Source organism: Dendropsophus ebraccatus, chromosome 2 (assembly GCF_027789765.1).
Source record: "Dendropsophus ebraccatus isolate aDenEbr1 chromosome 2, aDenEbr1.pat, whole genome shotgun sequence".
Lineage (NCBI taxonomy): Eukaryota > Metazoa > Chordata > Amphibia > Anura > Hylidae > Dendropsophus > Dendropsophus ebraccatus.
Window position 1 is genome coordinate 167,896,758 of NC_091455.1, and position 23,710 is coordinate 167,920,467.

The 23,710-nt window shown below is 39.0% G+C and overlaps 1 protein-coding gene across 2 annotated transcripts in view; it reads left to right on the forward strand.

The window, feature by feature from the left end:
- ZNF385D (zinc finger protein 385D) overlaps positions 1–23,710 on the forward strand; it is a 269,331-nt gene that overhangs the window by 195,666 nt on the left and 49,955 nt on the right. For both annotated transcript variants that reach the window (XM_069960422.1, XM_069960423.1), the window contains one exon: positions 13,018–13,180. In XM_069960422.1, the coding sequence (XP_069816523.1) occupies positions 13,018–13,180 (163 nt within the window). The remainder of the gene's footprint in view (positions 1–13,017; positions 13,181–23,710) is intronic.

Below are 23,710 nucleotides of genomic sequence, written 5' to 3' on the forward strand. Positions count from 1 at the left end.
AATAAATTATGAATACTATATAAATGATTAAGTTACTAAGAGGCAACAACATACAGTACAGTGATGACATTATCAATGCTGAGCATTTACATAGCTTTTTTTTTTACATAACATTATGGACTACACAGGTTATGCATGACCTAGCATTAGAGCTTGAAAAAAAATCTAACAACAGGATTTAAAGAAAAGGCGCGCCCACAGACCATATGACATAGGTCATATGGACAGAACAGTGAAATTATCTTTAACATAAACATTATGGGGGAGATTTATCAAAGGGTGTAAAATTTAGACTGGTGCAAACTGGTGAAAGGGAAGCTGAGCTGTGATTGGCTGCTGAGGGCAGTTTGCACCAGTCTAAATTTTACACCCTTTGATAAATCTACCCCTATGGGTAAATTTTTATTATTTTTCTAGTACTTTTAGATTTCCATCGATTACAATGTTGTTACTGCAAAAAGATTTGTGGCTCGTAACTACTATAGGAAATCATTTGGATTTCATGATTTCACAAGCAAAGTAATACTCTGTGCATTATTCACAAAACATCCTGTTGAAAATGATTTTTAAAGTAAAATGTTCGAAGTGACAAGACAAATCAACTTTCTGCCTGATTGCATAATTCATGTATTTTTGTTTCTATGACAACTCTTACTAAAATAGATTCTTACAATAATTACCATACCACTTTACTTTTTTTGTTTCATTCCTCAGAATTTCTAAAAAAAAAAGTGTGTAAATTTGTTATTTATAAATAGAAAAATACTAAGTCAGTGATGATTGGTTTCTAATTAGTCAGGTCTGTTAAAAAAAATTATATTCTTTTGGAATCTGACAAATATCCAATATAAATTTCTGACCTATAAAAATAATCAATTTTAATGTAACAATTTTAAAAATGAATATAACATTTAAAGATAATAAAAGTATATATATGTTTTCTCAGCAAAGTGTTAGTCTATAGAGGCAGTTTTTCAAGATAATATTACCAATAAACAACACATGCTATGACATTGCAAAAATGATCAGACCAACCCCTGCCTTGATCCATAAAGGTGCCCATACGCTTTCAGTAGCTGTTGATGAAGTGTTTGCATGGCTGACAGGTATCTCTTCCCATGGCCCCATACACATAAACATTTGGCTTGCCTGAATCTACCTGTGTTGTTAATAAGGAGGGGGGAGGTTATCTGCTGCCAGACGGCTTATCTTCTGGAACACAAACAGACCATGTTGTTAAACCCACCCAACCACTCACTCAGCATAGCATTATTTGTCAGTAGGGAGGCCCTCATACACATTAGAGAGTGGACAGTTGCAATTGGTGGGGTCAGACAACTTTTCAATTACTTGTATGACATGTAATAATAAGCCAGCTCGGCTGCAGGTGTGGGAAAGAAAGAAAGGGTTCGGAAAGCACATGGCATGATGGGAGCAAGTAGCATTCCAGTATTTTTAGTAAAATAATGTCAATTTATTCAGGTAGCACTTTGGATGGTCAAAAGCAATAATTTTGCTGGAAACTCTGAAGTTCCATTTGTTTACTGAAGTGTATTGGAATCTTAAAGCATTACTGTAATCACTCCTGAGACCCTCTGTGAGTCTGAAATATAGACAGGGGAATGCACAGCAGAATATCTGATTCTTGACCTTCATAAACTGTAATGGAGCTAAATCTGATTTGTTTGACAGCTGGGAAGAGTTGTGCAACTCACCCGGCTATATCTCAGGATCACAGCAGGTCTCAAGAGTGAAATCTGCTGCGATCAGTAACTTTTGACTGATGAGTCTGACTTGGTTCATATGTCATACATAATGTCCTGATAAGGGACTGACTGCAGAAAATCTACATTATGTTGACGTTTTGGCCCTTGTAAATTTGCAGTACATTCTACCAAAGTAGTGATGGTTTTGGTGAAGAGTTGAGTATTATAAGGGCGGTAGTCAGATAAATCTCTTAAATCTCTCTTGTTCCATCAATTTGAAGGCTGAAAAGGTAAGAGTGTAAGGTACAAGTATAAAACAAAGTATTATATATAAAACTGAACAGTGTTTACTTAATAAAAAATAAAGCTTTCAGTCCAGATAAATGATGCTCTCAAAAATGTTACAGTCAACACTTACAGTCAATAACATATTAAAATTCCCTTTGCTTTTGGCAGCTATCCTTTGCATTGGCAATGATTTACCCTTCCCTGTTTGCTCCACCAAGGGCATGATTGATGTATTTTGAAAAGAACAAGGAGATTTATGGCACTCATATCATCTTTATGTATTGAACAATATGTGTGTACAGTGAATTTAAAATAGAAATCTTATTGCATGTCATATTAAGGTGATTTATTTATTGTCTGTTATTTATATAAAATAGTCTAGAAGGATTGGGTAGACGAAGTGTAGGCAACCTAGACATCTTGCTGAAAAATAATAATAATAATAAACTGAAAAGGCCTGTGTTCAACATTGATTAATCCCTTAAGGACCACGGGCGTACATTTACGCCCCCGCTGCCTGGGCCTTAAGGCAGGAGGGCGTAAATGTACACTCACAAGCTGAGCTCACATATCTGCTGCCAGGCCCTCACCCTCAATGGCCATTAACCCCTTAAATGCCGGTCACTTACCAATCGCATTGCCTGACTGCCGGAGGTATACTCCTTATTGTCTTGTAGTCCGATCTTCTGATCGTCTGCCACAGGCCACAGGTAGGCACTATCAGAAGATCGCAGATTACACTTATCCCTACTATGCTATTGCATAGCAGTGATCAGTGTATGAAATCTAATGTAGTATGGTAAAAGTCCCCTAAGGGGACTTAAAATGTGTAAAAAAAAATCTATAAAAAAATATCCCAAAGCCCCTTCCCCAATAAAAGCGAAAATCCCCCCTCCCATATTTTACATAAAACACATAAATATAATAAAGTTCATTAACATGTAATATACTGTAGCATGCATTATCATCTGATCTATCAAGATAAAACAATATTGTTCCTGCACGGTTTACAGTTTGAACAAAAAGCAGTAAAAAAAATGCAGGAATTGCTTTTTTTTTTAAATTACTTTTTATGTTTAAAAAAATTTACAAAAAGTGATCAATATGTATGATCTAGAAAAAAAATGTTACTAGTAAAAACTAGAGATCATGGCGCAAAAAATGATGCCCCATATGACCCCATAGGGGAAAATATAAAACCGCTATAGGAGTCACAATAGGGCCATTTTAACATACCTATTTGCAAAACAAAAGTTTTACTGCTAATAAAAATAGTAAAACATTAGGAAACCTTGTAAGCTTGCATATAGCTGTGTTCAGACTGACCTATAGAATAAAGAAAAAATGGCAGTTTTACTGTAAAGTGCATTACGTAAACATGGAACCCCCCCCCCCCCCCAAAAAAAAAAATAAATAAATAAAAATAAAATTGCAGAATTTAAGTTTTTGACCCAAATTCGCACCATGAATGACATTTTGGAGGTTCCGTCATTCAGTTTATGGCAGTTTGAAAGATGGTATTTTAAACTACACCTGTTACTTAAAAAAACAAGCCCTCACATGGCCCTGAAGATGGAAAAATAAAAGAGTTATGGGTCTTATAAGGAAAGGAGGAAAAAACTAAACCGCAAAAGTGACAATTGGCCCGGTCCTTAAGGTCATGTCAGGCCCATTCCTTTATGTGTTAAAGACCAAATATTGCAAAAAATTAAAACAAACAAAAAAAGTAAAGCCTTTGGGGGAGATTTATCAAAGGGTGTAAAATTTAGACTGGTGCAAACTACCCACAGCAACCAATCACAGCTCAGCTTTGGGCAGTCCTGAAAGGAAAGCTGAGCTGTGATTGGTTGCTGTGGGCAGTTTGCACCAGTCTAAACCTTTGTTTTCTTTTTTTCCACAAACAATAAAAACAAAATTTTTTGATATTTTGAAAGTTTTGACTGGTTGGGGACTGAGTGTTCAGGCCATGACAGTTCAGGAGAACAAACTGGGAGAAGTATGCGTTTAGCGCATTCTCTCCTGATCCTTTGTCACATGATCTAGACAGACTCCCAATTCAAGTCTATAGGTGTTAGATAGAAAGCGGAGAGAGGAGTGATAGCAGTGTGGTCATTTCCCTGCACATTCTACTGATTGGTCAGGGTCTGAACATTTGACCGTGACCAATATAAGCATATTATATGTCTCTCTGAAATGTCAAAAGTTTTTATTTTTGGCAGACACTTTTTTAAAAAAATACATAAACTAATGTTTTGACCAAATGTATTGTACAATGAAAAATTAATTAAAGATGCATGTTCAAGCAAGCGAAAAAAGTAATGACAAAGTAACTGTAAAATCTGTTCTTACCCATAAACAGTTACAGATGCCTAGTTTATACGTATCAGTGGCTGCTGTAAAGCTATTTGCTGAACATCATAATTCCATAACTGTTGGAGAACCATCATAGTTTCCATTCTTTAAGCCGTAACCATATCCTGGTGTATGTAATAGAAAAATAAATAAAAAATTAGATTTTTTTTTCTATTAGACTTATGTGAAAACAAGTGGAAGCTGTCAGTTATGGACTGTTTGTTTTAGTAAAACTGACCAAATTGCTTCTTTGTTTGGAGTACCCCAAAAGCATCACAGCTGCTAAGCAACTGAAGCAATAGACAATGATAAATTGTCTAAAATCAGCTGCCAGGCTGGTTACTGCCTGTTACTGTGCAGCCCCTTCCATAGCTTATCCTTTGCAAATGATGTGTAACCATCATGCTGCTGATGTCATCTGGCTATTATGCAAGCCAAAGAAATTGTTTATTAGCCATACAAATATGGCCAGAGTTTCGAAGTAAAAAGAAATTCCTCTGGATCAAAATATAGCCAAAATAGTTCTACAAAGTTATTGGAAGAAAGTAACTTTCTTGTGTACAATAAAAATGAAATCTATAATATACCTATACAGTGCATGCAATGTAAATAGTCATGCTATAAAAAGTCTGAGAAATATTATACTAATTTTTCCCAGTTCCATTTCATACGATTAAAAGAAAATTGGATCCCACGGTTAGGAAAATATTGACTAGTGTTTCTGTTACTAAAACACAGCGCACATAGATTTAGTTGCTACAAAATTGAGTGCAGACACATATAAAGTGAATTATAAACTATGAGTACTGTGGGAAAGTATTTTCCCCTATCTAGATAGCTCTTGTTCTCGTATACTAATCACACAAAATTGTTTCTGAAATGTAAACAAGATGTAATATTAGACAAAGAGACCAGAATAGATATATTACTGTTGTATCATTGTAAGGTAGAACAATAACTGGTCTCTTAGTTATCAACCAATTAATTACAATTAAGTAACCATATTTATTTGCAGATTTTTTAGGTCACACTAAGGGTCCCTTTACACACACAGATTATCTGACAGATTTTTAGAGCCAAAGCCAGGAACAGACTTAAAACAGAGAACAGGTCATGAAAAGAAATCTTAGTTAGGAAGACTGAGATTTCTCTACTTTTAAAATCCATTCCTGGCTTTGGCTTTGAAAATCTGTCATATAATCTGTCAAGATTGTGTGTGTGTGTGTGTGTGTGTGTAAAAGGACTCTTAGGCTATGTTCGGACTGCAGATAGAACATAAAACACCCCCAAAAGTCAATGCAATACTAGTTTATTGAAAAGTCTATAAAAAGCCCCTTTAATCTGCCCAGTTAATAGAAATTAATACTTTTTCCTCCAGAAAAGGTGCAGACAGTTGATACAGAGACAAGTGCAGCCCTAACACTGTCCCTACCTACTTGCCTCAATGTGTCCTAGGTGACATAGGAAAACTTGGAGCTGTCCCATATGTTAATGTAGGTGGAACAGGACACAAAACACAGACAAGACAAATCTCTGACAATCACGAGACAAAGACAAATATACACAATGGCAGTGGTCAGCAAGCTAGGGTCAAACCAGGAAATTCAGATACCAGTACAAAGTCGCTAGGCAATAAACAGAGTCAATAAGGCAAACCAGAGCAAAAAAAAAACACAATGGACAAAAATACAGACCAAGTCAGGAGACAAACACGTAGTTAGGGACACAAGCCAAAGTCAGGTTACCAATATCAAGATAGTAAATTGCAGGGTAGAAAGTGAGAATAAACACGCTAAGTATATGGTATAGCAGGCATCAGACATAGTGAGTAACTGAGTTTTAAAATTCCTAGTCTCAGAGGTAATTGGAGCAGACAGAGAAGGACAGGAGGATCGGGCTATCAATCAATGGCAAGGCAAGGAGTTAACCATTTAGGTGCTGGTAGAAATCACTGTAGAAAATGCACAGGCATTAACCAGAATTAATTCAAGTAGCCCAAGGCAGAATCACCCGTGTTCACACTAGAAATATACAGAATGATCCTGGCTGTGCCGCCTGTAATTAAGGACACTGCTGGGGTGCATCCTGAAGAGGCACAGCACAGTGGCTGCTTACAGGTCTACCATAAACATGTTACCTTCATGGGCCATAAAATTAATAGTAAATTTCTATGTCCAGTAGCCATGACTCTTGTCTAACTGATAGGAGTCCATGCTTTTCAATATCACTTACCAGATCCTTGCTCCTGCCTGTGGCCAAGCATCTTCCTAATTGGCCTCCATTGTCTATTTAGTAGTCACTTCAGAGGACAAACCTGCAGCACTCTTGTGATCACTAAATGGTCACAGGAGTGGGGAGCAGGTGAATATTAATTTTGCATGTCTCTGAGGCTGTATGTCTAGGAATACAAGTTATGTCTGGCCACTTAGCAAATCCAGGGAGTAAATCATAAAATATTTTGAATTCTAATAAGAATATTAATTGTTTGTAAAATTTAAACACAATTGATGATTCACAATCAATTCCCTCATCACTTTTCATAACTGAAAATATATTAAAGCTTTTCTGTGTAGACTTTGACAGCGTAAACAGAGCAACAGAGAAATCCAATTTTTATTAGTAGACATTGTATTTAATGACAGATGGCAGCTGTATCTTACAATTGTACACACAAACAAGATCCCATTCATCTCCACTGTCACAACCTGTTCTGTAAGGGAGGGAAAAGTATTCTTTCTGGAGACTGTGTCAGATTATTAAAACTTTTCTGACCTGATTTTTTTTTCCTTCTCATTTTAAATTCTAAAACACCAATTACAGTTTGCAGTAAAAAAAAAAATGTTGTTTGTCCATGTTCTGTTTTAAAATGTGATGAAACTCTATGCAAATTGTATTGGAATGAGTGATGAATTATTAGTGAGTGTAAATGTCACTTAATTCACCAATCACTTAGACAATAGGACATAGCATAATGTAACTATCACTTTGCATCACAGCCGAAAAGGGTAATCAACTTGCTGCTGATGCTTGCTTAAAACAATTTACATTAATTTGTGCAAAAGACTGATAGATTACATTTTGATTACAGTTTGGAAATAATGAATACAGATTCACTCAGTGTAAGGTATATGTAGTACATGATTAATGATGAGCTTGCTTACTATGCAAGTGAGTTCCTGTTTTGTTCTAATCCACTAGCTATCATTTACATCTCATAAATAGGGATAACACAAACAGTTTTTACTGCAAAAAGTATGAAGGTTTTTCTTAATACCTTAAATAAAGCATCTAAAAATAGTACTTATGGAAATGTTTTTTACTTATTTCTATATTCTATTCCCAATTCCACCCTCACCCCCAAAAAAGGAGGTTTATGGTTAATAAGTAGAACTATGAAATCCATCCATCCTTCTATCACAAATCCTAAAGCATAAGATAAAGAACTGAAGAAGAAAAAAAGGCGAGCAATAAAAAATCTTGCAATTTCTAATCCTTCTCTATCCTAGTATCTTATTAAAGGTGGTGTTATATTGTACTTTAAAGGGCACCTGTTAGTAGTTTTATAGGTTGAATACGAGAATGTAGCTACATCTGCTGTTGCATAACATTTAGTACTGGGATTCCTAGTTGTTGTTTTTTTACTGTTTTGTTTTTTTACTTTTAATTTTGCTGTATTCAAAAGTGTATCTATCTATCTATCTATCTATAACAGTTTTTTGTTTATGTTTTTTTAATGAATGCTTCTATATGGAAAAAGTATAAAACAAAAACATTAAATGTGAACACAAACACACAGCAGGTGTTTAGGAGTTAAGCTCTTAGAGAAAGCTGTATTGAGCTTCCTAGCTCCTCCTCTACAAACTCTAGTGTCCAATCAGGAGGCAGAGCTGTTGATCAAAGCTCATGGAAGGGGCAGGGAAGTTTTGGCTCTTTTACGCTAAGGAGGGAAAAAAGAAAGCGGGTAATGGAAGTTTTTTTGTTCTTTTTCATCCCACTATAGAGCTATGTTCACACTGTGTAAAAAAGGTGTCCTTTTTCATTTAAAATAATGTCTGTTATTACCACATTTTAATTGAAGTCAATGAAATTCATTGAAGTTAAAAGAATGACAGCCTCCTAATATAGATAATGTATTCTATAAGGAACATTGCGCAGATTTTAAATGAATGGTTATGATAATTTTTTTTTTGCAAACAATTGATGCTATTTGTAGTTGTTCACACACATTTTTTCACCATCCATTCATCTTTCATCTTCTTTATTACTATATTCAATGAACCTTCAGAAAAGAACCACACCTGCAAAAAGCCTAAATTAGAATAATGTACAAACAACTGTCATTTTAATGTATTCAAAATGATGGATGTCACTTTCAGAAACCAAAAATCGACAAAAAAAGCTTCATGTGAAAACAGCCTATGCTATGTTCACACAATGTATTTTGGTCAGGATTTGTAGCCAAAATCAGGAGTGGAACTGACAGGGTAAAATCACAATGGAAAGATTAGCACAGTTTCTGTATTTTCAACCTACTCCTGGTTTTGGTTGAAAAAAGACTGACAGAGATACTATATGTGGACATAGCCATATACTGTGCTTCCTGGTTGTTTCCTTGTATACTATAGAACTTGGGTTTCCATGTCCTACACTGATGAGCAATAAAAATATATAGCAGCTGTATACAAAAAGTGTTATACAAAAGCTATTCTCAGCTTCAGCTTTGGATGGAAAGTTATAGCCACAGTTTCTAAAGAGAATAATTTGCTATAAGCGTTGTCCAATTAACTCACATGTTTTGAGTCTTGAATATCTTCTGCTCTGAGAAGGCAGTGTCTAAGAATTTCCAGTCTTTTATTGTCTTTTTATTGCACATACCATTGTCTTACTAATTAAGCTCCCCATAAATCATTATTTCTCCACATAACTAAGCTAAAAAAAAACCTTAGTTCTCTCCACATAACATTTTTTTTTCTACTTTTCTGCACTCCATCCCCATCATCCATGAAACAGCGCACTCCCATGAAAGTCACCTTCCATAACTGCTGCTGGCTTCATGGGTGGATCCTCCTGCCAGTCCTTTGCTTGACATATTTGGACTGGGTGATTCTGAGCAGTGGGAGGCATCTAGCAGTAAGAAGTGCCATCATGTTGCCCCCCCCCCCCCCCTTATTAGTAAATGTAGGCTTCAATAAGAATACAACTTCGCTCTAGTTTTAGTTAAAGGCACTTCCCTGTTGATACAATAAGGAATCAATATATTCTTCTGGAGCTGAATGCAAAGGTTATCCGGTTTTAGCATCCATTGAAAAATGAAAACGAGACCCACGCTATCACTGAATGGAAATCTTCACTATTTTTCTCCAAATAATGAAAATCTGTTTAGTTCATGAGATGCCCCCACAAGTGCATGACTCACTTCAAGAAAAAGCTCTGATAAATATACCAGATATATCATAAAGAACAAGCAAAGCACTTGTGTGATCATCACATAACTGGAACAGAATTCCATTGAGTACCTGCATGCATAGATATTGAATACTGTTATACAAAATGCATATTAGAAGTCTGTATAGCCTTTCATTATGTAATACCTAACCTTTATAGGTTTAATGAGCATGTTCCTTTAAAAGCTGTAGTCCACATTAATTCTCCAAATGTGAATTACTCTGATTTGCTTCAAATTGATTGATGGCGAATTAATTCTACCATCTCTAATTCCGACTCCTAAGAAGAGTTGATAATAATGTTGATGATGGCCTTGCAGTTTTTTCCTGTGCGTGCTAAGCAAGCTTTGACATGAGCAATATTATTCATGCATAAAATTGCTGCTCATGAGGGCATTTAGTCACTTGTCTTGCTTTATGTAAAACAGTTCTTGTAGAGATCTTTGACATTTGCAATAACCGAACCCGCTTTTTTAAAAATCAGTTTGTGTTGCTTTAATTTGTGAAATGTGCATGATTCCCATTTATGTTATTCTTAAATGTATTTTATTAACCATCCAGTGTTCTTTCAATAAGGGTACCTGCTTGATATGCAATTGTTTGTTGCCTATAAACTATTGTATCTTAATTTACATCATTGTACAGCGTATGGTAACACACATCAGCAACATATCTCTGATGAGAGTATTCTATGTATTATGTAAATATATTTGTTTTTACTGCTTCTTTTATGCCTTTTCCATATTCCATGTGGCCCGGTTTTTACTTTTCATTAGACAACCTAATTAAGCCTTAATAACATACAATACATATCTATAAATCAAACATATTGCTATGCTAGTATGTAAAAAGATATTATGCCTAATTAGAGGGAGGGGGTGAAAAAGGCCTAGACTCGATTCACACATCTGTAGAGCTGTCCGTACCCGCAAACGCGTAGCTATGGACAGCACTACGGCTGTCTATATTTGCGTTGACCCATTTCATAGGAGTATCCCTGTGGCAAACATGGCCCATGTAATGGCTTTACCGCTTTCATTGCATCATGGATTCTGGCCCCAACAAGGATATCTGAGTGTGTATATGGGGCTATAGTAATGAATCGGCACATATGGACAGAATAAACTGACATGTGAAAGGGGCCTTAAAAGATTCTTAGAGCAAATTAATTTGAAAAGTATAAAACTCTCATTTTATAGGTTTCCCCTTTATCCACATCTTCTTTTCTCCCTTTGTTGAAACTGACAAACATGTTTTTTTTTTTTTTTGCAATCATACTATGTAAATGTAATACATATGAATACATACAACATAAAATCAGCCCCTCTGTCATATAGGTGAAACACTGATGTGATGTGAGTTTATGATATAGAGATCAAACAACCCTAAATTTTACCATAATTATAACAATGTCTGACTCTTGATAATTTGAAGCAAAACATTTTCCTTACCTCCTCTACCAAAAAAGCTTACCCCCACCTGGAGATTAAGTGCTGATATCGTAGTGATCATTGAAGATAAAAATTTAATGTAAATCAATAGAACACCAAGACCAAGAAAATACATAGAACACAGCAACGCCCCAATTCAAGTTTTGATTGCATGTTATTACAGTTTTCAAAACTCTCTACTCATCTACATGTTAAAGCTAATCTGTACCCATATGGCACCCCTCCCCCTCCCAACCACTGGTACTGTTGCATAGCTGCCTTCAATCCATGTCCTGTTGCAGGGTCCGTTTGGCTGGTGATGTGGATATTTGCTTAAAAAAACATCTTTCACTCTGATGCAGTGTCAAAGAGGCGAGGCCTAGAGCCTCCATGCCCCTCTTCCTCCCCACCCCCCTACTCTCTAGCAATGCCCCAGGCAGGGTTCTCCTCTTTGACCTACAGCAAAGAGCCCGGCTGCATCAGTGTGTCTGTGCCGCTTCAGGTTGCATGGAATTAAGTTGGTGCCAGAGAGGTAATCCTGCCCAGGGGGCATCAAATGGACCCCAGGACAGGATATTGAAGATGGCTATGCAACAGTACCAGTGGTTTGGGTGGCTGACCAGGAGGACTCTGTTAGAGAGGGTGTTTAATATTTTACTTAGCCATAGCTTGTATCATGTGGTTAAAATATATTTTATTTTTCTTAGTAAAATATTTGCAAGAATAGGATTTTTTTTCCAAATGTAAACTGCAGAAGAACACTATGCCTATGCATCACTGCCCTTCTTTTCCTCAGATGCATCAATTATTGCATTCTTGTAACTGTCATAGGTATTTAAAGTAAGGGCATTCATGATATATTATTAATTAATATCATAGTGTATAAGCTAGATACCACCAGAGTGAGAGTGTACAATATAAGTGCACCCTTTAGCATGCATGTGTTAGTGATTCTCATAGATGCCCTTTTTGCAGGGGTGATGTATTTACCAAAACTCAAACGTCTATAAGTGTCACTGTCGTTAAAACTTTCAAATTCTAAATCAACAGTAGATGTGATATAAAGCAAGTTTGCAATATACAGTCATTATTTTTTTTGTTGTTATCATGCGGTAAAACAAAGCTATACTTACCAGAAATCCAGGTCCAGTCTCCAGAAGGAAGATTTTTAGACTGGTGCTGGTTGAAAAAACAGACTAAACACAGGAATTCCGCCCAGTACAGAGTGTCACAGCTGAATGTGTCCATCAATCACATGACTGACCTCTTTCTGTGAGCGCTCAGATGACCTGGGATATACAGGACTTCCTGTTTTCTGACTGTTTCCTGTTTTTTGAGAAAAACACATTCAGAAAACAGGAAGTTCCATGTTTTCCATAACTAAAAAAAATAAAATAATAAATGTAAACTGCAAAGTTGCTTTATATCACATCTACTGCTGATTTAGATTTTGAAAGTTATAATGACAGTGACAGTTTAGGAGATGTAATGATTCAGAATTTCTCATTTATTTTACCTACTGCCTGATTAAAAATGGTTTCATTCTATAGTATGAATGCAAACACGAAAAAAAATAATCCAAATGTTTTCATTTGTTTTTAAATATATTTCTATGATCTCACTACTTCATAAAGGATAGAAACTGGATAACCATACAGGTTTAATGTGTTTTCTGATCTGCTGCATATATATTATAAGGTACCCTTTATTGAAAGTGTGTCTGTATTTGTAATAATACAGCATTTGCAAGTTTAGAAATGAGCCTGATTGCATGGTTCATTTTGTTCTCCTTTGTAGAGCCAGGCTGCGGCCCACTACAAAGGCACTAAACATGCCAAGAAGCTCAAAGCACTGGAAGCCATGAAAATTAAGCAGAAATCTATTGCTACAAAGGACAACGCAAAGACTATCTTCACTTCCATCCCTACTAATACCATCAATGGCACTTCTGAGAAAACAGGTTAAGCAATAATCTCTCTTTGTTTGCTTGTTTGTTGACTGTTTAACTATATGGTTATGTGCCTCTTGTGCTCACATTCTGTTTGTCATTCCCTCTCCATTGATTTGTTTTACAATTTTCATATATATTTTAAGATGACTGTTAAGAGACATAATCTGTGTTAAATTAAATCCTTAAAGCTACAAATACCTTTGCACAGCATGCCCCCCACTGCCACATGCTCCTTACTCATATTTTAGTGGTCCTGGTTCATGCCATGTCCCTGGGGAGTACTGGCACTGTGTTCATTCTGTTAATTTAATATGCAGCACAGTGTATGATCATAGCCTTGGGGCCACTTTGACATAATTTGTTTGCATAGGGCATACTTGGCTTAGACAAGTGAAGAAACACTGGCATAAAGGACCTGACAGATTCGCTTTAAATCTATTACATTGATAAATTGGTTGTCATGTAAAAAAAAAAATACTGTAGGTGCAGACATGACACATGCATTGTATAGTAATGGAAGATTTGTCTATCCTCTTTTTTCCTTCTCTGCATCATTACTTACACCTATGTCATTGGAAGGGTTCATTTTCCACATTCTTGTGTACCAGTGCTTGTCAGTGATCATGCAGTGCACAAAAGTTACACCCACACAAACAACATTGGAAGACTTTTATAATGACAGCTGCCTTCTAACAATAATGGTAAGGTTTGGAAAAAAAAACTCCTAACTTGGCTGTACACAATGTGAACCATACCCCATGCTTACTTGAAGCTTTTGTTGGGTAACCCATTAGTATGTAAAACTCCACAAGACCTCTGAAAGTGTCCCGTTGTAACTTGTACAGTATATTAGCATCAGATCCTTTAAAATCCCATAGGTTGCACTTATTTATCAAACACATCCAACAAATACCCACCTGAAGTGGGGTTCTGAGAAATATGGGGACCAAACCAACATATTGATGGTCTCACATTCCTTAAACCATACCTCAACAGTTTTTTGTTTGTGAATTATCCCATTTAAAGTGGCCACTGCCATTAGGCAATAATGTTACCATCAAGGAGCATACTTGCTCTATAGCAAATTTTAAAGGGGTTGGCCACTTTACAGTAAAATAGTTCAGTGTAGAGTATTAGTAACCGTACTCACAGCACTTAGGGCCCTATTTCACGGGCCGATCAACGGGCCCGTGCTCCTATTCCTATTCCTATTCCACGGCCAGATGATCTTTCAGCAAAGGCTGCAGGGACATAGTTACTGATGTCCTTGCAGCCCTTGCAGCATACATTACCTAGCAGGGCTTCTCCTCCGCTCCGTCTTCCTCCCTGGGTCCCGCGGCACAGCATCAACTCTGGAGTGGCCTGACTGAGCTGTCATACCGCTCAGCAAATCACTGGCTGTGGCGGTCCCGGCCAATAATTGGCTGAGCGGTCTGACAGCTCAGTCAGGCTGCACGGAAGCTGATGCTGCGCCGCGGGACAGGGGAGGAAGACGGAGTGGTTGAGAAGCCCTGCTAGGTAATGTATGATGCTTCTCAAATCGTCGGTCGCCCGCCGTGCACCGCTATTCCACGCAGCGATGCACGGTGGGTGACCGATGATTATCGCTCCGTGGAATAGGCCCCTTACAGTAGCTCACTGTGTCCCTTATAGAGCTAAAATCAGACTACCCTTCTCCAGGCTGTGCTGCCCTGCTCTGTAGTGAGTCTGTCCATAAGATAGCCGACATGGAAGAACATGTGAGCATGCCCCACCTCCAGTGGTCTCCATAGGCATATACAGTGGTGGAAACTGGGGGCAGGGCATGGTCACATGATCCTCTCCTGGATCATTTGTAGAAGACACATGCTACTACTACATTGTATGGCTACCTAGAAAACCTGTACAAAGTCTACTCGTGTGAACCCAAACTTTCAGAAAGTTCGCTCATTTTTACTTTTTGCCCAACACAATTTAATCTGCCAAAGTCACATAGACCTTTGCCCATTTGCCCGACTTTCAACACATTAACTTCAAAAATGGACTTTTCACTTGCTGCTGAATATATCCCAGGCCTTAATAAGTTCTATTGTCACAAGAAAATCAATGTTATAGATTTCACCTGGTTCTATTGTTTTGGCTGGAATGTGCATATTACCTTAATTATAGGAAGGTTTATATCAAAGCTCCATTCCAGTGTAACCAGGTTTTCAGAGGTTCAAGTTCCATGTTGTTTGGAAATTTGTAATAAAATGGCAAATAACACATTTTTTCTAATACCTGCATTTAAAATGTAGCTCCTATACACTTCTGATATTGGTGCCGTAGGCCCTGTCTAAAAAGAAATATATAGTTGCCCACAAATGAGTCCATAGTAAATCATCCCAGGGGCTAAGCAAAATGAACATGTTACCAGTAATGTGAAAACTACCCGACATACAATATGCCATGCGACCCTTGGTATTCGGTTAACAGTGTCCAGGCTTCTTACAGGTGAATAGTAGTTTGCTGAGAAGCAGAATTACTGCCTACAGCAGGATCTCGGCATCACATCTGTCAGTGTCTGTGTAGCAGCAGCTTTTACATTCTTCTTCCTGTCTCCTCGGTGTGCTTCGTTTTTATCACATGGTTCACTTCATTAACCACTTGCCTACTACTGAATGAAGAAATATGAAAAATTATTTTAAAAAAGTAATTTTTGTGTCACCACCTTTTGAGACTCATAAATCGTTTCCTTTTCTACCAATATACATGTAGGGGCCTATTTTTATAGGATTGGTTGTAGTTTTTGCTGGTAGCATTTTGTGGTACATACAGTAGTTCCTTTATGCAAGCAATTTATAATATATCTATAATATTAAACCGGTTGTCCGGAGATAAAAATGGCTGTGGGTGGTATCTACCCCGATCTCCTGTTATAAAGGCTCTCTGCTCCATTCCATCATTGCTATTTTTTGTTTCCTGGTGATGCATCATCCCCGTAGGAATTTCTCCATTCAGCCAATCACTGGACACAGTGGTGTCATGGGAAGAAGAAAGCAGCTGTGATGAGCACTTACCAGAGGGATCGGGTATTACTTGTTTTAAATTTTTTCACCATCCACAGCCATATATAAAAAAAAATCCCCAAACAATCCTTTTAAGTCACTATGCATTCACCAGTCAAATGTCAAAATATTTTCTTTTAAACACAATAAAACAGCCCTTAAAGACTTAAAGCGAATGTACCATCAGTTACATCACTTTTTACATTACCCTGTTGGCGCTGATGCTGGGATCCTGGTGGTATGGTGGTATGGTGCTTTTTTCAAAACACTGCCTGGTTCTGGTGCTCGGCGCTCTTCTCTTCTCATGCACCAGCCTGGTTTTATGCACTGGAGAGGGGCCCAGCATCCCCTAGTGCGATGATATAGCCTTTGTGACAAGCCTCCATTAGAATCAACATTGCCTCATCACAGAGGACAGAAGATATTGTAACACTGGCTGGCGTTGGGTCGGCCTCCAGTGCATAAAACCAGGCTGGTGCATGAGAAGAGAACAGCGCCGAATGCCAGAACCAGGTTGTGTTTTGAAAAAAACTCCTCGGTTCTCAAACCTAATTGGTTCAGGAAGGCAGTTTAAGAACCGAGCGTTTTCCCATAGGAAATAATGTAAGTGTGTTTAATTGATTCCAGCACCAACCAATAATTACCTGCAAAACTCATTTATTACATTGAAAAGTGCCCAGTTTAATCATTACAGTACAGTAGGGAATATCATTATACTGTATAGTACATTTATAGTATTATTATAGTATAGTATACAATTATAGTACAGTAGTCACTAACTCCTCACTCCTCCTTTACTGTATAGAGTTCCCTCATCCCAGAACTGTAAAGGATGAGAGATGGTGGTGGACTGACTGTACTACTACTGTACTGTATATGCACTCCAGCAGATGGTCCTAGTACGAGGCCTCAGAGGCTTCACTGTCCTAAAACAAACACTGTCATATCCAATACCGGCATATACAGTTCTTCATTATCTGTCTGCAGAAGAACATATTTTAAAATGTTGGACTATTTTTAATGCAGAACGAGATAATCCTTCATCTGTACACGAGCAATGATTAAAGTAATATCAGCAATAATGGAATTTACGGAGAGATTTACAGTAGCATAAACCTTTCTGAACATACTACTTGCACAGTAATTTGCTGTTGCCATGGTAACCCTGCCATTTAGAAACAATTCCCTTTTTCCCGCTTACCACTCAAAATGTAAATGTTGAAAACTAAAATGACTTAGACTACAGGTTTCTAATCCAATATTGACAGCATGTACTTATTCTGGTCTGATGTTTGTTCTGTTGCTACCCTGACTTTTTTTTTGTACATTTTGAGATCTACTATTCATGCAGCTTTGTAGGTGGGTTCCATAACTTCAGTTTTACTGAGTGACATGGTAACTGCTTTTATATAAGAAACATAAGTTATATTGACTGAGATAAACCTATTGATAACTGTAGTAGACACAGTGATCAGCCATAGAACATATCTATTTATTGGCTGATCACATAGTTTTGACTGTTCAAAAATCCTGTTTCTTAAAAGGACGTGTGGCTGATAAATGAAAAAGGTAAAGGCCCCATGGTCCCCTTGATTGCTAAGCCATGTAATAGATTTGTCAATCGAGCCTTTTACATGGCTCAGTAATCATGCTGTACATCACACAGGAGTTTGCAGGTTTAATACCATTTTAAGGGTCACTAAACTAATTTCCCTTTCTTAAAGTGGCCCTGTCACCACCTTTTTGCATTATGACTTCTCTACATAGGTGTAAAGGTCAAATTTTGCAGTTTTCATACCTTATTTTATATCATATGTCATGGTGATATTTTACCATCTGCCGTTTGTGCTACCTGGACAGGGCTTCAAGGCCGCAATGCCACTTAACCCTGCCTATATCGCCACCGTAAGCCCCGTCACTCCGTGACATCATCGGCACATAGACAACACCCCTCAGTATAGGCTGACCTAGAGGGGTGGGGCCTAGACATTTAGCCTAGTCGGCTATAACTTCACCGAGGGGTGTGGTCTACAACGTCTTTGTGAGAGGCAATAAGTGGCACTTTAGCCGAGAAGCCACTCCCAGGTGGCACAATCCGCAGATGATAAAAGATTTTTAACTGGAACAAGCACCATAACGTATGATATAAAATAAGGTAAGAAAACTGCTAAATTTACCCTTTACACCTGTGTAGAGAAGTCATAAAGCATAAAGAGGGTGACAGTGTCATTTTAAACACACTGTCACGGCCGCGGCGACGTCCCGTGCTTTGGGCCGCCGCCGCGACCTTCCTCTGCCCCATGCAGCCGCCGGGGTCCTTGTGCAGGGACCCAGCGCTGCTACCTGTTCAGCCCCGGGGGGCGCCTTACCTCGCCCCGCTCCTGTCTCCGTCTGTGCCGGCCCAATTACTACCCAATTAGGGGCGGACTGGCCCTTTAAATCTGAGACAGCAGGCGCGCCCTAGGGGGCGGGGACGCGCGCGCCGGCTGTCTCAGATTTAAAGGGCCAGTCCGCCCCTAATTGGGTAGTTGCACTAATCACTTCCTATAAATTCCAGCCCTGCCCCACTACAGGTGTTGGAGCCTCTGCATGCTTCCCATAGTGTTTGGCCCAGTTCCCTGTTGTTCCTGACCTTAGTCCTTGTCCCTTGGTCCTGTCCGCAGTCCTTGTCCCTAGTCCTTGCCCGCTGCCTTCCCATTGTTCCTGAGTCCTGTCCGCCACCTGCAATCACGCCTACAGACCTCTGCCTGCACTATCTCCTGCCTACTGCTCCTGCCACACCTGCCGTCACTAGCAACCAAGCCAGGGGTAGCGACCTGGGGGTCGCCTGCCGCAGCAAGTCCATCCCGCCTTGCGGCGGGCTCTGGTGAAAACCAGCGGCCCCTTAGACTCCGCTCCCTGGTGAGGTTAGTGCCATCGCTAGTGACGGTCCAGTGGATCCACTACTCCAGGCGTTACACACACCCACTTAGAATAAATCCAAATAACCTATAGGCTCACACTATGGTATTTTTCATCCATCTTTGCCGACAGTTGTCAAAAAGACGTCCGATATTTGCTTGTGATGGTCTTCTATAATGATCATTATAGACAGCAGTTATTAGCAAATATTGCATAAATTTTTGATGCCTGTCGGCAGTGATGGCCATGGTAAAAACTTACGATGGGAGAGCATAAAATCTGTTTGCGGATGTTGTCCATAGTGGAAACTAAACACAGAATCTGCAGTGCTACAATACAACAACCGCGCTAACCATTGAGCTATTGTGTTTCCCAAAGCTTCCTTAGTGATGATTAGGCTCCACATCTGGTGTCTTGCGTGTAATTTCATTACTGTGACTCATACACAATCTTAATTTGTCTCAGAAGTTACGTGACAATTTCAAGAAAATCTGCATGTCATGAATGTCCTCCTAGTGAAGAGCTAAGGTAACAAGCAAGCAGCAGTAGTGTCACAAATTTTCCTGTGATTCTCATGAAACAAATTGAAGTGTTGTCCTAGCCTGAATGAGAAATCTTTTTTGGACGTTTTAAAGGCTGTTTTTTGTTTTGTTTTTGTTTTTTTTCAATGGACATCATTTTGCGGGGGGGATTTTTTTTTAACCTCTTAAGGACCCATAACTTACATGTATGCCATGGAATCCTGTCACTTAAGGACCCATGACTTAAATGTAAGTCATGGAGTCCGACGGCGCTTTGAAGTGTGTTCAGGAGCCGAGCTCACTTCAAAGCACATGGGAACCGGCTGCTATATGCAGCTAGGTCCTCACTGTTGACAGGTCACCGCGATCACGCGACGTCCCGCCATTAACGCCTGCAGTGCGGTAACTGACTGACGGAGGTCCTTTACCTTCTTCCTGGCAGTCAGATTGGCGATCCATGCATTGAGTCTTCCACAGGCAGGCTCTATGCAATGATCGCAGATAACACTGATCACTGCTATGCTATGATCAAAGCTATATAAAATGCATATCCCTGTATTGAGACAGTCCTATAGAATAAATATATCACATCAGTTTTACTGTAAATATGGTAGACAAAAAGGTGCCTTTACAAAATACACCTGTTCCTGCAAAAATCAAAGCCCTTTCATGGCCCAGTAGCCGGAAAAATAAAAGAGTTATAGCTCTTAGAGGGCGAGGAGGAAAAAATGAAACTGTAAAACTGAAAATTGGCCCGGTCCTTAATCCCTTTCCGCCATTAATACGTACATATATGTTCCTGACTTTAGGGGGTTTGATGTGTGCGGGACTGCTGCAGTGAGAGCGGCCCCGCGCACATTAGAGTCCAGGAAGCAGAAGGTAATGACAGGCAGCTGATCCTGCAGCTGCTTGCCATTAAGCCCTTAAGCTCCGTGATCTATAGCGATCGCAGCATTTAAGGTACTCAGAATCAAAACAACCTTCTGTCACTGAGTGATCGGGACCCCCGAGCCATGCTGGGGGGTCCCAATCGCTTGTGCCGATGGGCAGGGGTAAGTCACTTACCTCTGTCCTTTCGGATCATCCATCCATGCATAGAGTCTTCTCTTAGGCAGGCTCTATGCATAGATCACCGATAACACTGATCTATGCTATGCTATGGCATAGCATAGATCAGTATATGCAACCTAACAAGTGGGGGAAAAAAGTGTAAAAATAGTGTAATAATATTTTTTTTTAAGTATAAAAAACCTTATAAACCCCCCTCCCAATAAAAGTTTAAAATACCCCCTTGTCCATTATAAAAATAGAAATATTTTTTAAAAATAAATAAACATATATATCGTAGCGTGCGGAATTGTCCGAACTATTAAAATATAACATTATTGTTTCCACGCAGTGAACCGTGTAAATGAAAGAAAATTTTCTGTCACACCAATATGATATTACTAAAAACTAGAGATCAGGGCGCAAAAAGTGACACCTCAACTAGGTAGGTGGAAAAATAAAATCACTATGGCTTTTAGAAGGCAGGGTGGAACATTCGGGCATCAAAGGGCTCTGTCTTGAAGGGGTTAAGGCCATTTTGTCCTTTGTCCTTAAGGGGTTAAATTTCACAGCACAAATAATTTTTTTTCTCGGTTTTGCAGCATATTTTATGGAGAAATTAAGTCTGTCATTGCAAAGAACAATTGGTGTTGCAAAAAAAAAATGCAAGTCCTATGGCTTTTAAAGACAAGGAAAAAAGAAAATTGGCTTTGGATAAGGTCCTTTAAAGGCTCTAAAAGTTTTCTCTACAAATAGCTCTTGTTTCCCCAAATACTGAGGAAGGTGTCAACTTCAGTATCTTCAGTGTTTGGGGGCAAAAGGGATGGATGACATGTGTAGTACAGCTCTACTTCCTATTATACATTATTAAAGCCTTGTTCCTGTAGAGGCATATTTATATACTAGGTACTGCCCCTACTATCTTTGAGCACTGATACCAAAAGAGGAAGAGCTCTGCAGATCAGAAGTAAGAGGATAATAAAACTGGCCTCATGTACGGCACTTCCAAAAGCAGCATTTCCTTATTCCAGCCATTATAGAATCTTTTAGGTCTTTGATGCAGATTAGAGCGAGTGATAAAATATTCAAATTCGATTCACATAGACTATGATGCTCGGAAATTTGATTGAATATCGAAACCTATTGAAGTCAATGGGAGATAAATGCTTGTTTCTTCGAAACCTTAATTCAACCACTTAGAGGTCATCAAGTCCACAATCACACCTCAAACATTGATGCAAACATCTCTGGAATGCAACTGGGACAGCAGGGGAAGCATGCCTGGGTGTATCTTACATGGCCAAATCGCAGAGGTAAACCACTATCACAGTGTCATGATCGCGCCTGAAAAGATATCAGTGCCACCCTCTGCTGCGAAGATTCGACCTCTGCTCCAAAGACTGCGCTTTTGGCCATGATCCGTTCCTGGTTTTACTGTGTTCTCTGCTTATGTCATCTGTGTTCCGGTCCATGTTTTCTTAGTTCTCCCTGCACTTTCCTTGTTGTGGTCTGTTCACTAATTGTGTCTGCTGTGGTGTGATTGACAGGTCTCTTCTCCTCTGGTTTTCTGTGATTCTCTGGTGTGTTTCTTCTACTCAGCCTATCAGCTTGGAGTCCGGGACTTCTGATCCCTTATACCTGTGCCTCTCCCTTCACTCTGGGCTCTTGATAGCGATGTTCAGCTTGTCTGTCAGCTAGATTCAGCCTTTCTTTTGGTTCAGTGTTCCTTGCCTTGTCCTCTAGTTACCTGGTTATTGTCTCTGGTTTCTCTTTCACCGTGTACCTTGTTACTGTCTGTTATTGCGTTTAGTTCCTTGTACCTTTCCTTGTATCTCCGTTCCGTGTTTATTAGTGTTTCTGACCTGGATTTCGTGACCTCGACTTTGCTTGTAGATTCTGACTCTGTACTTCTGCTGCCCGTTGTTGCCAACCTTGCCCGCCGACTATTCTTCATTGTGTTAATTTGTCTCGTCTTGTTTTGTGTTTGCACTTACTGCAGTGTAGGGAACGCCGCCCAGTTGCGGACGGTCGTTTAGGGCCTGCTCTGCAAGTAGGTAGGGACAGTGTGGGGGTGTCTTAGCTATAGGGCCCACTTGTCCTGTGTGTCTGTCCCAGGGGCCCTAACACACAGGCTCTCCAACACTCTCTCCATACACTTGATACACACAAGATAACCTCTCTTTAAAGTGGGAAAAAATACAAGTAAACATTCTTTCCTCTACATTAGCATGGATAGAAAGCCAAATTGTAATCAAAAGAAAAATTTTCTTGCACCTCTTTAAACCACATTGCCTATGACAACCACAGGCAGTTTGTGTGTGGTCCGACATGTCCTACACATAAAGGGGTGTGGGTCTTATGGAAACTACGTAAAATTGAATTTGAGGCCTTTTAGGTGAGCCCTCCAAAAAATGTGTTAAACATATGGCGGCATGCGATACATAACAGATTTTTGTATTTCATTAAACCTTGTGCAGAGCACAATAAGCTGTCCTGCAACAATTTGTATGTAACAGGAACTCAAGTAAGCCAACACTGGCGTATATAGTATGCTTGTAAAGTTTTATGTATATAGCTGCAGGCTGTACGTAACAGATTTATTAATTTTTTGGGGCATAGCACAGAACCCATTAAGGTGTCCTGCGACAATTTGAATGTAACACGAAATATGCCACACATGTGTGTACAGGAGAGTTATAAACTGCCTGCCTGTCTAAGTAGCTGATGTCCTGGTAGCCTATGCACTGTATGGACGAAGCTGTGTTGTGCAGTGGCCCTAAAAAGGGTTTTTGGGGTCTTGTCTGCCTAAAATCTGTAAAAAAAACCCTTACTGTCCCTACTCCAAGATCTCTCCCTCAACTTGTCCTGCAACAATCAGAATGTAGGAGCAAATAGATCCAGTGAAGCCTATTTTTTACAATAAACAGCAGCTATCTGTCTGTGAGAGTAAGCAGCTGATGCGCTTGTAGCCGGACTATTCACTTTTTATATGCTGTGCTGTGTATAGTTGTAGCCATAAAAAGGGCTTTTGGGGTCTTGCTTGC